Source organism: Vulpes lagopus, chromosome 10, assembly GCF_018345385.1.
Source record: "Vulpes lagopus strain Blue_001 chromosome 10, ASM1834538v1, whole genome shotgun sequence".
In the NCBI taxonomy this organism is placed as follows: Eukaryota; Metazoa; Chordata; class Mammalia; order Carnivora; family Canidae; genus Vulpes; species Vulpes lagopus.
The window spans coordinates 2307650-2323798 of NC_054833.1; the positions used below are offsets into that span (position 1 = coordinate 2307650).

Consider the following 16149-nt stretch of genomic DNA (forward strand, 5'->3'; position numbering starts at 1 on the left):
TCAGGAGCCCTCAGTTGAGTAACTAGGCTTCCCCAGCTGCCACCCACCATTGCAAAATCTGCAGGCAGAACCTTCAGGATTACGCAGCCAAGCTCTCTGAGAAGATATTAGAAACAAAGCGTCTTCAAATTAAATGGCTATCCAGTGAAGCAGGTACTAAGAGGGAATGTCCATGAGGGCAAACGGTGCATGGCTGAGCAGGAGGATGGAAGGTCGGGTTTGCTCAGAACTGAGTGTCTGCCCTGTAGCCCAGTCCTGGACCTCTGCTCTGCCGAAGATGATGTAGAAGACCAGGCCCAACACGTAAATAGAAGCTGAAGTCAAGAAGACATTTCTCCAGCCTAACTCTGAATCCTGGAAGCCGGAAATTACAAATTGTTAGTGATCTCCTGGCTCTTGCCCTTCTGTTCGGAAAGGTCCTGGCGTTTGTCCTGCCGCCAGCCCTGTTCTGCTCAACCTCTGTGCGCTTCCTGGTTGTCCCTGGAATATGCGGGTCATTTCCTGTGCCCTGGCCTTTCCTTCTGCTGGAATAGTCCTCCGCCTGATAACCATTTGTCTCACTCCCGTGTTGGCTTCCAGTCCATACTCAAATGTTATGTTTCCATTGAGACCTTCCGGGACCACCTTATTTAAAACTGAACTCCCACTCCCTCTTACGTACCCTCTTCTCTCCTGCTTTATTCTTTTCTTAGCACTATGCCACCATTCCATTTACTGCATATTTCACTGATTTCATTAGTTTTCCATCAGTTTCTTTCCTACAATATAAACTTCACCAGGGCAGGGACTTCTGTTTGTTTTACGCACTTCAACAGTGCCTGGCACAATCTAATGTTGAATTAATGAATGGATGAAGGAAGGAGTGACAAGGGAAACAAATTCAGTTTGAGAATATCGATATTAAAAGCCATTTTCTGACAGTGTGCTAGTCAGCGGCTGGAAGGGAAACCCCTCAATCACCGGCAAACCAGAATGTTTGGCCTCTCTTACTTCACAAGAAATGACAAGAATATTGCTAGAAATGTTGATGATTAGCAGGAAAAACTTCTTTTCTAAAAACTCGTCAATGGGGCAGCCCGGGTGACTCATTTTAGGGCGACCTTCAATCCAGGCTGTGATCCTGGAGTCCCAGGATCGAGTCCCACGTCGGGCTCCCTGTATGGAGCCTGCTTCTCCCTCTGCCTCTCTCTGTGTCTCTCATGAATAAATAAATAAAATCTTTAAAAAAAATTTTAAAAATAAAAAATAAAAACTCTTCAAGCCTAAACTCATAAAACTGAGTGCTCATCGTCGTTCCACACCCTAAACGTGGTAATTGTCCTGCAGGAGCTGAGCTGAGGGTGATATCTTGAGGATGCTCAGAACTCTCGAATTTCAAGTTGAGCCACATTGACGAGGGAAAAAAAAATCTTCAGACTAACTTCTCCTGATTGACCCCTATAGGTTTCTCTTACAAATATTTATATCAGAGCATTTGACCTCACCTGATTAATTAAAAATCCAGCAATAGCAGAAGAAATGGCTCCCGATAGGTGACCAAAGTCTTGTGACATGCCCCTGAGAAAGCCGGTGTACCTGAGACAAAACATTATTACAGTGGAAGCAAACTGTTCTTCTCAGCTTACTTGTGGCAACTCTCTGCTTGTCTCTAGGAATGTCTGGAGTTGACCCTTGGTTAAGCCTGAGTGAAACGTGCTGACTAGTGATTAGTATAGTCCCGTGGGATGGTCTGAGACTCCCAAGGGTAACCTGTACTAGTCAACATCGTTTATACAAAATATACAAATTGATGGTTTGCATCTAGGTTATGTTCTCTTAGTTTCTGCTATGGAACATGCTCTTGCAACCTTTTCTTTGGGCAAAAACAAGACTCCTCACTGGATGAGATGTTGGCTCCCCTGAGGCCAAGACATCTTCCATGGGTCACTGTGGTTGGTTATCTGAAGATAGAATGTGTTCTACTGACTGAAAGGATCCTGTGAGCTGTGTTTGGAAGTCTCAGGCATCTTTGATACTACCTCTGCCAGAGGTCAGCGTTTCTCTTGCTATCCTGTTAGTAAAGCTTTCCCTTTATTAAAGCCTTCTGTGTGCTGGCACCATGGGGTATTTTGGATCTTTCAGTGACCTAGCCCCATGTGACTGCTGCATCCTCCAATAGAGATATTGGTGTGAGCTGTCTCCTGTCCCTGGTTAAGCTATGAGCATAGCCACTATATCCTCGTTTTCGCCTAAAAAACTCAGTTCACAGTAGTAGACTAGTTTTGGGCTCCTTCCAGGAATTATTTGGATATAGGACTAGTGCTGATACGTCCTGTAACCCCTGGCACGTATCCTTAACATGTAACTGGTGCATCAGAGCAAGTTTAGGGCTGTTGGACTTGAGCTGAGCTTCTGTGAGGATGAAGCAAAGGGGGTTCCTACCGAGGAGCAATATCCAAGAAGTTAATGAGGGCTCCTGCATAGCAGAAAGTGGTGGTAGCAGAAGATAGGGCCAAGGAGACCATACTGGTGCTGAGGTTGGATCTGACCCAATGCAGAGACACGAGAACCACAGATGGGAAGACAACTGCTACAGCAGGAGGGCAAACACAGAGTGAATAAAAACCTCCCTGAGCTTCCCACATCCATCCCAGGATACACCTCAGTGCTTACCTATGGCAGTGGAGAACTTCCTGATGGTCATGAGTCTGAGAATTTTTCTGGAAAGAAGAAAATCTGCCGTAGACCTCCAAGATAGTGCTGATGAAGGCAATACTTATCAGCAGGGCTGACAGGATTCTACTCTGAGGACCAGAGATTAGTAAGGTTCATACCTCACTGCCCACATGACGACATAGATTGATCCTTGGGCGGCTTATCTATGTGTATAGCTTTTCTTTATATACGTATCTCCTTTAATACAAATTTCATATTACTGGAATGAGCCAACACAATTTTAGTGTCTGAGAAAAACTATAGTTTTTCAATATAAGTTCAATTTGCCAAAAAAAAAAAAAAGACTAATGTTCTCTTTATATGTAAAGATCATCTGGAAATAGATTTTTAAAAGATCAAATTCAGTAGAAAAATAGGCAAAAGATATGGACAATTTACTGAAAAAGGAAAATAAGTGGTTCCTGAACATATAAAACGTATCCAACCTCATAGTAAAAAAAGCCTACTTTTTCATGGCTCCAACTGGCAAAAATCCCACAGATTTTTGACTTGATCTGCAGGGATGCTATGAGAAACTGGGTACTTGTAGATATTATCAATGCCCTGTGGAGAGCAATTTGATAATAGATCTAGAAGTTTATACTGCATTTAACCCTTATCTCAGATATATAGAAACAGTTGCACAGATGTATGGCAAATGAGCACGGTTTTCACTGCAGCATCACTCAAAGATGGGAAACAACCCAAATGTCTCTCAGTATGGTTCCCATGTGCTGACTGGAAAGATCACCATGGTGTAGTATACAAAGAATAGCAGCATATACAGCACATACTGTTTTTGTGTAAAAAAAAAAAAGTGAGAAAATAACAGTAATGTTTTGTGTAAAAAAAAAAGTGAGAAAATAACAAGATACATTCATGTATGCTTGCATCCTCATAAAGAAACAGTGGAAGAATATATAAGGAATGAATAAAAAAGAGTTATCTGTGGCTGGGAGGGGCTGAGAGAACAGAGCAGACTGAGGACAGGAATGGGAATAAGATGTTTTCACTCCTACCTCTCTATATAGTTTTTAAAATATTGAGCCCTGTTTTGATCCCTTCACCCTCTGTATTACGGTACTATTACAGAAAAGGTGAGGAAAAGAATGCTGTCCTTTATTGTGTATAACCCCCAAACGGAAAGGCTTAACTGTCACCTTGTCCCAACTCTTTATATTATGGATGCGTAAACCAAAACCAAGGTTTTGTGACTTAGGGAGAAACCATCCTGAGAGCAATGGGAGTCTGACTTCCCAGGCTGGGAAAGCCTACTGTCTGGTCTCAACTGATCTTTCCAGTCATTCCCAACAGCTGGCCTCGGGGACGTCTGGGCCTCATGTACCCTGGTGGCTTCACCGGAGGTTCTGGTTTCATTGCCTGCTTCTGGATCTCCTTTTGTGAAGACCCTTAGGCACTCAGCCCGTGGGCTTTCTGATCTCTGTACCTCCAGCCTGCTTGCATGCATGCACCGGGACTTCAGCTCAGAAAGTCAGCTCTCTGTTGGCCAGTTAGCATGTTTTCAACCAGAGGAGCCCAGTTAACACGATAACACTGCTTTTTGAATACAAAACACAAGAATGTAAACAGCAATTCAATAACCTTGGAAGCTGCTACTAATAGGCTACAAAATCTGATAAGCTCGTTGCCATTTTTAAGACCTCCATCTTGTGGGCATTGTCCTTTCTGCCAGTCAGAGCGTATGTTCATTTTGTGAAAAATCAGAGAGCTGTACACATACATGCAGTTTTCTCTGTATGTGTCATACCTGAATTTTAAAAAAATGTAGAAGAACATTATCTGCAAGATTTTGGTAGGAGTCCTATTTGGGACTTTATGTCTACTAATCGTCTCTTGTTTTCAGCTTGTGTGTGCTTCTCTCGAAGGCAGAACTTGTTTTGTTAATGCTGTATTGTTTATGCTGCCAGCAGAATATCTTGTTTACAAATGTTGATTGGATTGAACATAAAAGTTTGCATAGGTCTCTTAAAAAATATGACATTCTGTGAATGTCACACTTACCTACAACCACACCAGTCTTCCCCAATAAGCTGTAGGTCACAGTGAGATGAATCAGAATTCATGCAACCAATTTGCATTTCCTGCATGAAGATCCTGGACCTAATCCCCTGATTTTGTGGCCCAAAGTGAGACAGAGGATTATATAATGTAGCATCTAAACAGAAAGACAGGATAGACTTTCTCTATACTTACATCTCTGAGGTTAGCTTAAAGTACAGAGCTAATGTATGTTGGCATATATGCTATGAAAAAATAAAAAATCCAATATTCACTGAAATAAAAGACTAAAATGCCCCAAAGTGGTAGGGATTTGATCATAGCCTTAACGGGAAGAGACCAGCCTGGTGAACAGTCCTGGAAGAAAGCAGATATCAATATCCCTCCATCAGAAGACAAGAGCTTTGCTCTAATGCCCTCTTCACCCCTGAGACGCCTGGGCAGACAAGGGAAATGGCAGATAAGTTCATCAAATGTACCTGTTGAGCCAGTGAATACATGATATATTCCTTCTCACTGGTACTGACAGATAGATGATCTATGGGGTCATTATAAACAAGAGGAAACCAGAGAACAAAACAGGCACAGCCAAATCCACCTAGGAAGAGGATCCAGTTAGCCCTTGATAGGAGTTGTTTTAGCTGGCTGCACTGAGGTGATTCCTGTGGTTGATAGAATGACTGACCCTAATATTCCACTCCTACCTGTATCCATACTGCGGCCCTATCATTGGCAGGGGGTGCTTCCCCGCCACTTATATTGGACAACCCAATGTTATCGGTATTGAGCAGAAATAAAATTCATCTTAAAATTGTCTTTTTTTAGAATCTTAAGAAAATCTTAAAAGCTCTTTATACTTGCTAGCTTGTCCTTAACACATTCCTTCACAAAAACAGAGTGAAGAGCTACCATAGAGTATAGAACTACCGTGTACCAGGCAACTTGATAGATTTTAAGAGCATTAAGAATACAAAGATACAATTTTGCCCTCAAGGAAATTAAAATCAAGTAGGGAAGAATAAATATGAAAATTACCACTGTTGTACATCAAGGGTAAAGTATGTCAATAAATACTTTACTGAGTTCCTTCTTTGTAGATACTGCTTATATTTCTGAAAACCATGAGCAGAGTAAGCCTCTCTCATTGCTTGAATAACTTTTGTAACCTGCCCTTCGAAGGTTCCTTGACAAAGCCTTCGCAGGTTGCCATGCTAAAGCAATCAGTCTTCACACATTTTTTTTCCTAGTAAATATATTGACCTGATATTACAGGAACCCTTGATACAAGAATATTATCCTCTGATGGAAGCACCAGTGGTGCTCCCTGATCCTACTGAAATCACATGGTTTGCAAATGGGATTTCAGAGAATGTTTTAAAACTCAAATACCAGGGGCACCTGGGTAGCTAAGTGGTTGAGCATCTGCCTTGGGCTTAGGTCATGATCCCAGGGTCATGGGATTTGGTCCTGCATCAGGCTTCCCTGAGGGAGCCTGCTTCCCCCTCTGCATATGTCTCTGCCTCTCTGTGTGTGTGTCTCTCATGGATAAACAAGCAAACAAACAAACAAAAATCTTTTTAAAAAAAAACAAAACTTCAAATATAAACATTAGCTGCAAGCAACTGGGCAGATCTCAACAAGGTCTGGATAAAGGCAAAATTGTGAAGTAGTAGAATATTGCTTCTGGAACACTCCATGTGTCTTTGGGACCTTCCACAGCATTTCTCAGTGCATTCTGGCCCTCTTGAGCCTCACACCATCTGCCCTGTCTTGCAGGTTCTACTAGTTGATTCCCTCTGCATCGATCAGCATTTTATGATTAGGTCACAGTCTCACAATTTTCTGGTTGCAATAATAATAGGAGAATTTTAAAAAATGAAGTAAATAAGCCTAACTAAAAATATCATCCCACCAAGATACTGTTTTCAACATCTTTTTAAGAAAATATATCCATCCTTGGATATTTGATTTTGTTTTATTTTTTTAGTATTTTTTATTGGAGTTAGATTTGCCAACATATAGTATAACACCCAGTGCTCATCCTATCAAGTGCCCCCCTCAGTGCCTGTCACCCAGTCACCCCATTCCCCCCACCCACCTCCCCTTCCATTACTCCTTGTTCATTTTCCAGAGTTAGGAGTCTCTCATGTTTTGTCACCCTCTCTGAATGAGTGTTTTCAACATCTTAAGAAAGAAAGAAATCCCTATGGGGCTCATTGTGTGTCCAATTTAGAAGCAGGACAGCATGTTATGATGCCTTTAAAGCTATTAGGTTATTCTAGCTACACGTTCAGGCTGCTGAGATTTAAATGTCATTTTGCAAGATCTACAACATGATTAGCTCTGAACATTAACAACTTTATGTAAATATTCCTATCTATAGGATTTAGTTAACCATAGATGACTTGCATCACAAAAATCATGCCCAGCATTTTCTGTCATAAAACAAAATCCTGAGATTTGAGAAGCCCAAATTCACCAGAGATATAGAAGATAGAAGGTTACCCTTTGGTCTGGCAGAGGAAACCGCTGCCAAGCCAAGTATTGAAGGATCCCAGCACATCCCGTAAACAGAAGAAAGGATGTTTTGGGTGAGTCAGGGTAGTGCTTTAGAGCAAAGAGACAGGGTAGTTGGAGTGTTAAGTTCTTGCTTCTGTTGATAGGCCATTACAGAGTACTCTTGGACAGTACATATAAGCTAACAATTTAGTTTCAATTACCTGATACAGCAATGCTGATGAGTTGATTCTTTTCTAGTGGGGGAGCCCATTTGACCCAAATTTAATACTGTCTTGTCAATACCATAACCTGGAAAAAAAGAAAAAAAAAAAGAATTCCATTCTTAGTTATCTGAGGTCATTTGGAACTCATACTCAGAAAGCATTTTAGTACCTGGGCTATTCCTTGAACTATCTGAAGGACCATGAGCAAGGCCACTCCTGCATCAGCTGCCAGTGGAATGAAGAAGGTCAAGATGGAGGAAAAAAGCAGGCCAACACCAACCAAATACTTAGCTTCAAAAATTCTGGCTATATACCCAGTAGGAATTGGAGCCAAGATTGAGACATAGTTGATGGAGCTGAGAATGATCCCTTGGACTTCAGGACTCCAGTCATATGTAGAAGCCTGGATGACAGAGAATCTCACTGTTTATCTTTGGCCAGAGAGTTAACAGTTTTTATTATGTATCCTAGAGAGGCAAGTTCTCTTTTCTTCTACTCCTGTCCAGTTCCTCCAGGCTACCAATTTCATTAAAAACCCCCAGCATATGCCCAACACACTTTTTCCTTTTATGCAGTTTCCCTGGTTCTACAATTAACTGACGAATGAAGAGGTACGATCCCATAAAGAAAGAAGGGCTATAAAGAAGAAAGCATTATAGGCAAGGTAACTTCAAAAAAATATGTGAAGGAAGACAGTAAAAGTAAACACCGTGAAACTTATTTTGTGATTTTCATACTTGTAGGGCAAGAATGTATGTCCACTAAAGATTAAAATGGTGTCTTGCATGCTAACTTAGTCCTGCTTACACTCATAGACACTAAATAGAGATATAATCTTAGCTACATATTATAATCTCATGTAGGGTAGTTCATTGAACATATTTGACACTTAATAACCCTTTAGATCAAACCATCTGAGTCAGAGAAGGGGTCTGGAGTCTCATTCAACTTACCACTGCCGGGCAGCCTGGGTAGCTCAGCGGTTTAGTGCCACCTTCAGCCCAGGACCTAATCCTGGAGACCTGGGATCGAGTCCCACGTTGGGCTCCCTGCATGGAGCCTGCTTCTGCCTCTGCCTGTGTCTCTGCCTCTCTCTCTCTGTTTCTCTCATGAATAAATAAAATCTTTTAAAAAATGAAATAAATAAAACTTACCACTGCCTTGAATTCCTATAGAGTTTCATTCCAGCTGTCCTGGGAGTCTGTGGAAGGCCTTTCCATGGAGGCATTGAGTGGGCCAAGCAGGGTTGTGTTGTTCACTGTAGCTGGCATGGCAATGCTCAGATTCATTTATTGTGAGAGAATCGAAAAATTGCAGAGATGCACAATGAGGGCCAGCCCATGTCGGACCAAACAAAAGCCTGAGATAAAGGGGCACAGGAAGTCTCATAACTGGGGTGCTTTTCTCCTCCAGACTTTCCTAAGTCTGGAAGAGGGAGAAGACTGCAATCTGTGGAGCAGAAATAGAGAGACAGCAGATGTTGCTTTGCAAATATCTAGTGGACACCTGTCCCCCTAGGAGGTGAGGGGGTCAGTAACTTCCTCAGAATCATTACTTAAGTGAAGACTTGAAGAAGGTGTGGAACTGGCCAGAGCAAGTACTAGGAAAGTTTTCCAGGCAGGGCTCTAGGATGAGCTCATGACAGTGGGAGTGGAAAAAAGTAAAATTGGACAGAGAACTGGCTGGAGTTGGTGGTTGATGGGAATGGATAATAAGAGAGAGGAGTTGTTAGAAATGACTTCAAAGGGCCCCAATCTATTACCCAGGAACTCGGCAGATTAACAGGCTGGGAGGAGACAAGACTTGAAAGGTAGGCTAGATCAGACTTCAGAAGCATTTCAACTTCATCTCAATACTGTAATCTGGGCTCGCACAAAATTTGCGTGATCCATGAGGGGCCTGGGGTTAGCCCTGGACTCAGTCCAGGTACATTAGTTTGGTAGCAGGTAGAAGGATCCATCGACTGTCCTTCTAGAGAAATTCTAGAGGTAAAATATGTGATCCTGTCTTCAAGGCATGTAGTTGTCCCGTTTCCTGGCTCCTGCAAGGAAGCACATGCAGATAAAATGGCCAGCACTGTCTCCTGTTGTGTTATGACAGACCCTCACCTTTGGTTTAACTCTGGCAACATTCACTTGAGACTATCCCCTCCCCCATCCACATGAATTTACGTTGGAGGTTTGATCAATATCATATAGATACGGCAAATGACATTGCGAGCAATTGCCACGTGTACAGTGTTGACTTCTCTCAACCAAGAATACGGGGCTGCCTATGGATTCATGTCTTTTTCTCTGGCCCAAGCTGGAATTTTACAGTTAGTTCTCTTCAGTTAGAGTCCACACAAGTTTCTTAAGAGACTTTGTATTGGGATCCCTGGGTGGCGCAGTGGTTTGGCGCCTACCTTTGGCCCAGGGCGCGATCCTGGAGACCCGGGATCGAATCCCACGTCGGGCTCCCGGTGCATGGAGCCTGCTTCTCCCTCTGCCTGTGTCTCTGCCTCTCTCTCTATCTCTCTGTGACTATCATAAATAAATAAAAATTTTAAAAAAAAAGAGAGACTTTGTATTGTTTCTGTAACTGAGTCCTTTCTCTATTATTTTCATATTTCCTTTCTTTGAGTTTAGACCAAAAAAACCAAACCCACACACAGGTGTTAAGTACTAATAATGGAAAACAATATATGATTATTCTTGTCATTTGTAACATTTCATCCTCTTGGAGAATTTATTCACTAGCAGTCTATAGCCAGTTAAATAAGAGCCATGGGAGCAGGCACTCCTGCCATATCTGAATTCACTGAGCAGGTTTCTTACATCACACCATTAAGTGTGCTGCTGGGACTTATGTTTGTTGGTGGGTCTTGCATTTTTATTGTATGAAGCTATCCTGTTCCCGTTTCTTATTATTTTGATGTGAATGCATGAGCTTTATGAAATGTATTTGAATCATAGAGTCAGACACCTGGATCTGCTCTACATACAGCTGTGTGTTCTTGGGCAAATTACTGAGTCTCTGAAGCCTCAGTATTCCACCTGTAAAATGGGGTTAATAATAGAGCCATCTCAAGATGCTGTGGTGATTATTGCGTATGTTTATGTAGGCTCATTATAATTCTTATGAATAGTATTTGACTGTGCTTACATTCTTGAAATGATCTTTTTTTAAAAGATTTTATTTATTCATTCATGAGAGACACAGAAAGAGGCAGAGACAGGCAGAGGGAGAAGTAGGCTCCCTGTGGAGAGCTCGATGCTGGACTCAATCCCAGGACCCTGGGATCATGACCAAAGCCAAATGCAGACCTTCAACCACTGAGCCACCAAGGCATCCCAAAATGATCTCTTCTTAATAGGCGGTTGACCAAGGTGTTGACCCACCTTGGTCAGTGCTCTGCTTTTCAAAGGTGTTATCTTATGAAAAGTCTGTATCCATAAGAGAATTAATGAATCACATAATTATGAACCATTAAGAGTTTAGAGGAAAATAAGGTGTTCAACGGGTTTTCTTATGATATATTATAGAAAAACACTAAGTTGTAATATAGGCAACATGGAGGAGGAAAAATGACTTTTATGATGGAAAGGAAAGGAAAAGCCTGTTCTCTTTGAGGTAGGTCTGGATCTTTATGAGCAGAGAGATCTAATTGGATGCTCCTAGACTTAGAATCAGAAAAACCAAGACTGGTTTCCATATTTTCTACTTAGCATCTGCTCTGAATTTTTTCATTCATCTATAAATAATGTCTTGATATCTACTTGTCCTCTATACCTTCAAGGTTTCCTGCAAGAAGTGAAATAATTCTCCATAAAAAAATGCTTTATAGCTATATAGAATTCTTGGCAATAGGTGGCAGCATCATGCTATATATCACCGAAAGGAAAGTAGGGGTTTTATCCATAACCAGTACATGATTTTACCTTTCCTAGAGATTGGCGCTTGAGCCACGTTTAGATTACCATCACTGGAAGTATCTCCCACTGTCTTGGCGTCTGCTCTAATAGGCGTTTTGGTTCTCTTCTCCCAGAGACTGCTATTCACCTACTGAAATAAAAGAATGCCAAAGCAAATACAGGGTGACAAGTGTCCTTTATCACACATGACACTGCCCCAATTCTAAGAATTAGGAGGAAATATTTGAAGGGAAAAGTGCTAAATTAGGGTTCAGGAGACCTCATTTGTTGTGCAGACTCTATCACTAGCCAGTTGTGTGGCCCTGGGAAGTAACTCACAGTTACCCTGAGTCTCAGTCTCTGCTTCTCTGAAATGAAGGGTCTGGTCTGGATTGCCTTCATGGACTGTAGTATCCTTTCCAGTGCCATGTTCCTATGTCTCTCAACAGATACATATATCAACTGGATTTTAAAACTTGACAATCTCCTTTGAAATTTCATCTGGAAGATTTCAATTTCTTAAATTACCTGAATGTTATAAAACATCTAGATATACCACATAAAATATGGCAAACATCTTTTTAAATATATGGCTCCAAAGATAGTAAGAGCTATCCCCATGGATGTAATGAAAATTTTGCAGTATGAACAAACTTCAGTGACTTTGAGACTGGGGTGGGAAGCAGACATCAGTTTCAGTGATGCATGGTCTTAAGATCTAGGTCTCTGGGGATGAGGGATGAAGTCTTAGACCTCTGCTAAGAAGGCAATTATAATGGAGATCTTATTATGAGCCAAGTCCTCACACTCAACACGTAGCAAGATCAACTTTCTGAGAACTTCCAAGAGTAGGATAAACTGATAAATGCCTTATATAAGCATGCTTAAAATAATAGAAGAAATAAAGGCTAGACTCTAAAATGTAAGAAGATACCCAAAAGAACAAGCAAATTTAAGAAAGACACTACTTGTGGGAATCCCTGGGTAGCTCAGTGGTTTAGCACCTGCTTTTGGCCAAGGGTGTGATCCTGGAGTCCGGGGATCGAATCCCACATCGGGCTCCCTGCATGGAGCCTGCTTCTCCCTCTGCCTGTGTCTCTGCCTCTCTGTGTGTGTGTCTTTCATGAATGAATGAATGAATAAATAAATAAATAAATAAATAAATAAAATCTTTTAAAAAGTCACTACTTGAAATACAAAAGGCAAATTTAGGCATTGAAATTAGAAACTAAGTCATTAGTCATTAGACAACTAGTTAATGACTGAATAATTACAATAGAAGCTGCAACAGAATTATACAGAATAAAGTAATTTATACAGAACAAGTTTTACAGACTAAATTATACAGAGTAAAGCTCAGAGTGATAATGACTTATGGTAGCAAAGTTAGGGGACTTGGAAAATAGGGTGAAAATGTCTGGTATATGTTGAATATGACTTTTGGAAAAGAAAATGAATAGAAACAAGGAGAGCTAATGCTTTAAGAAATAAAAGGACTTTTCCAGAATAAGTGAAACAATATTTCTCAGATTCAGGAATCACAGTGAGTCTGAAGCCAGAGAAATTAAGTTAAAGCTATACCTAGACATATCATAAGGGTCCTCTGGGATACAAAATACATGAAACTTATCTGTAACGATAGATACCATAAAAGGTCATTGGCGGGGGTGGAGGGATAGAAAGTAAATACATTATGATATCAGATAAGAAAGCAGTGTTTTTTTAACCTTCAAGATAATAATAATTTTTTTTAAAGACAGTATAAAAAAGTAGGTGAAGAGTAGGAACTATCAGTACAATACAATACAGAAACACAGATGAAGAATAGACATGGCAAAATGCACGCTGCCTTACTATCAAAGACATGGATATTAGAAGAACAAGATCTTATTATTTCTTACCTGTATGCTTCCATAAATATTTAAAAATATTTAAAAGACTTATCCAGAGTTTAGACAAAAATGTGGGGAAATAAGCTATTGTTTGGGCGAGTCAGGGCATCCTTCCACTTGGTACTGCTGCTTCATGGCATCTGCCAGGGAATAACATGCACAGACACACAAACGCTTGTCCCAAGATAATCCTTGTAGCAATATTTGTAAAAGTGAAAAATTAGCAGCTAACTAGCAGCCATTAACGTTTGAGTAGTTAAATAAAGTAAAGTACATATATTTTTGGAATATGATATAGTCATCAAAAAGAACTAATAAAATCTTTCGTATTGAAGATTTAAAGGACATATTAAGTGAAAAAAGCAAGTTGTAAATTCAAAGGGATGCATGTACCTCTATGTTTATAGCAGCATTATTACAAGAGCCAAGATATGGAAGCAGCCCCCTGTCCATCAATTGATGATTAGATAAAGAAGAGGTAGTGTGTGTATATATATTATATAATATTGTATATGTTATATATGTTATATTATATATAATATATACATAATGAAATATTACTCAGCCATAAAAAAGAATGAAATCCTGCATTTGTAACAACATGGATAGAGCTAGAGAATATAATGTTAAGTAAAATAAGTCAGAGAAAGAGAAATACCATATGATTTCATTTGTATGTGGAATTTAAGAAGCAAAACAAGCAAACAAAGGAAAAAGAGAGAGAGAGAAAGAAACAGACTTTTAACTCTAGAGAAAACAGGATGTTCACCAGAGGGGATATGGGTAGGGGATGGGTCTTAAGGAGGGCACTTGTGATGAAAATGGGTGTTGCATAAAAGTGATGAATCACTATAATGTACACCTGAAACTAACACAACCCTGTGTGTTAACTAATTGGAATTAAAATAAAAATCTAACAAAGAGAAAAAAGCAAGTTGTAGAACAGTAAGTACCAAGGTAATAAAATAAGTAAAACATACATCTGCATAATTACCTTATGTAATTTATGTATTTATAAGTGAATGGAAAATTATGAAAAGAAAAAAATCACATTGAGACAATGACAGCTCTCATCTACATTGTCCCAAGTTCTGGTTTTAAAATTAAGATACAGGGGATCCCTGGGTGGCGCAGCGGTTTGGCACCTGCCTTTGGCCCAGGGTGCGATCCTGGGGACCCGGGATCGAGTCCCACATCGGGATCCCGGTGCATGGAGCCTGCTTCTCCCTCTGCCTGTGTCTCTGCCTCTCTCTCTCTCTCTCTCTCTCTCTCTCTCTGTGACTATCATAAAAAAATAAAAATTTAAAAAAAAAGAATTAAAATTAAGATACATTAATCTGGTAATGCTGGTCAAATATATAGAAGGGAATGCAGACCAGACTGAGGATCTGTTTTGGAGTGAAAGCCAATAAGAATTGCTAATGAGGTGGGTAGGGGATGAGAGAATGGGAGAGATTATTGGAGACTTCTAGATTTATGGCTTGTACAAATGACTAAATGGTGTTATACTCCACAGAGATGGGAAAGCAAGTGGGAGGAAAGCAAGTTTCCAGAAGAAAACTGGGAGTTTCATTCTGCAGTTGGTGTTGAGATGACTGTTAGACCTAGAAGGGAAGATGGTCGGTAAGCATTGTGTCTATGAATCTGTAGCTTGAGACAAGGGGGCTCAGGCAGAAATATAAATTTGAAAGTCCTCATTTTTATCTATTTACTTACAGACTAAGTAAATGAGGAACAAACCTGCAAGGATATTGAATGAGTCATTCTATCAATTTACTGTCCTACTCCCTGGTCAAGACTGATTCTGTGTTTATTCCCTTTGCATTAACCCTTGTCTTGCTCTTCTGCTCTTCACTAGTTCACCCTGGAGTGAGACTCTTCTATAAGATACCCTTGCTGAGCTATTAGTAGCTCCCATGTTTTTATATCTGGTCTCAGCACTGAACATTTCCTCCATATAGGAAGCAGCTGGTGGCTCATATTCATAACTCCAAAATCAAAATCCTTTGCCCCAAATTCTTCACCCAGTAACTACTTCCCAAAGTCACAGGATTGCATTTTGTTTTGCTTTTCCCCATGCATAAATTCACTGGAGAGGTCTTATCTGTTTTGGTTAATTTGATCTTTTAGTCCTGATAAAAATCTTCCTTTGCCCCAGAATTCAGCTTTTGTATTCATTGTCTCACCACAGATGTGGTCAGTGCTTTATTATTATTATTATTATTATTATTATTATTACATCCCACAAAAATAAGCCCAATAAAGAATCTTAAGCTAAAGGTATCTAGTCTGGTCCCAATATTTGGGTGATGTTAACCCTTAAAAGCATAGTTTAAAATTGCTGGTTCACCTCCACATGCTTCAGATAATTTGGACTCTGGCTCTGAAACTGTTCTTTTGGATGAATTTATTCCCCGAAGTTTTATTCTCTGGAGTTCTGGGCTTTTGTTTCTTTTAGAATAAGGTGATATCCTCCTTTACTTTTCAGAATTATCTTAGGAAAGAATTCTTTTCCCTACCCCACAACCTCCATCCCAAGAGAGCAAATGAGAGAAAGACCAATTTCCATCATCTCAAAAGCAGAATATTAAGGGGAAAGATTGAAAGCTAATCTCAGGGAGTTAGAGTGCGAGGTCTTTATTCCTTTCCAGTAGATTTCCTTAAGCTTTTCAGAATTTTCTGCATTGCCCTGTATTGCTCCAGGAGGTAAATGATTACCTCAAAACCTTTAGCCTTTATGTTACTTAATGGGAAGATTGTTTTGGGTGAGTGGTTTAATTTGTAACTTTTATTAATTGACTGGTAGACCAAGCTCATTAGACCTTCCTCAGGTTCCATGGCCAACTGAGGTCACTTTCATCTTGCCTAATCTCCCCACCAGAATCAGTGTTCCTGCTTGTAGGATCCGGATACCCCATATCCCCTGTT

At 40.3% G+C, this 16149-nt stretch overlaps 2 protein-coding genes across 4 annotated transcripts in view; one reads left to right on the forward strand and one right to left on the reverse strand.

Moving 5' to 3' along the window:
* SLC17A1 (solute carrier family 17 member 1) overlaps nucleotides 1-16149 on the forward strand; it is a 75338-nt gene that overhangs the window by 52954 nt on the left and 6235 nt on the right. The window contains exon 13 of one of the 3 annotated variants that reach the window (XR_005990134.1): nucleotides 14738-14844. The gene's annotated coding sequence lies outside the window, so the exon portion shown is untranslated. Of the gene's footprint in view, nucleotides 1-4; nucleotides 1250-14737; nucleotides 15012-16149 lie in introns of those variants that run through there. The other 2 variants (XM_041770079.1, XM_041770080.1) reach the window with 2 other exon arrangements.
* Nucleotides 157-11414, reverse strand: SLC17A4 (solute carrier family 17 member 4). Its single transcript, XM_041771146.1, is given in 12 exon segments — nucleotides 157-354; nucleotides 1485-1575; nucleotides 2422-2569; nucleotides 2653-2729; nucleotides 2731-2783; nucleotides 4909-5070; nucleotides 5193-5311; nucleotides 7193-7273; nucleotides 7428-7521; nucleotides 7606-7839; nucleotides 8591-8796; nucleotides 11357-11414. Coding segments are annotated over 11 exon segments (1392 nt in total). The 5' UTR covers nucleotides 8726-8796; nucleotides 11357-11414.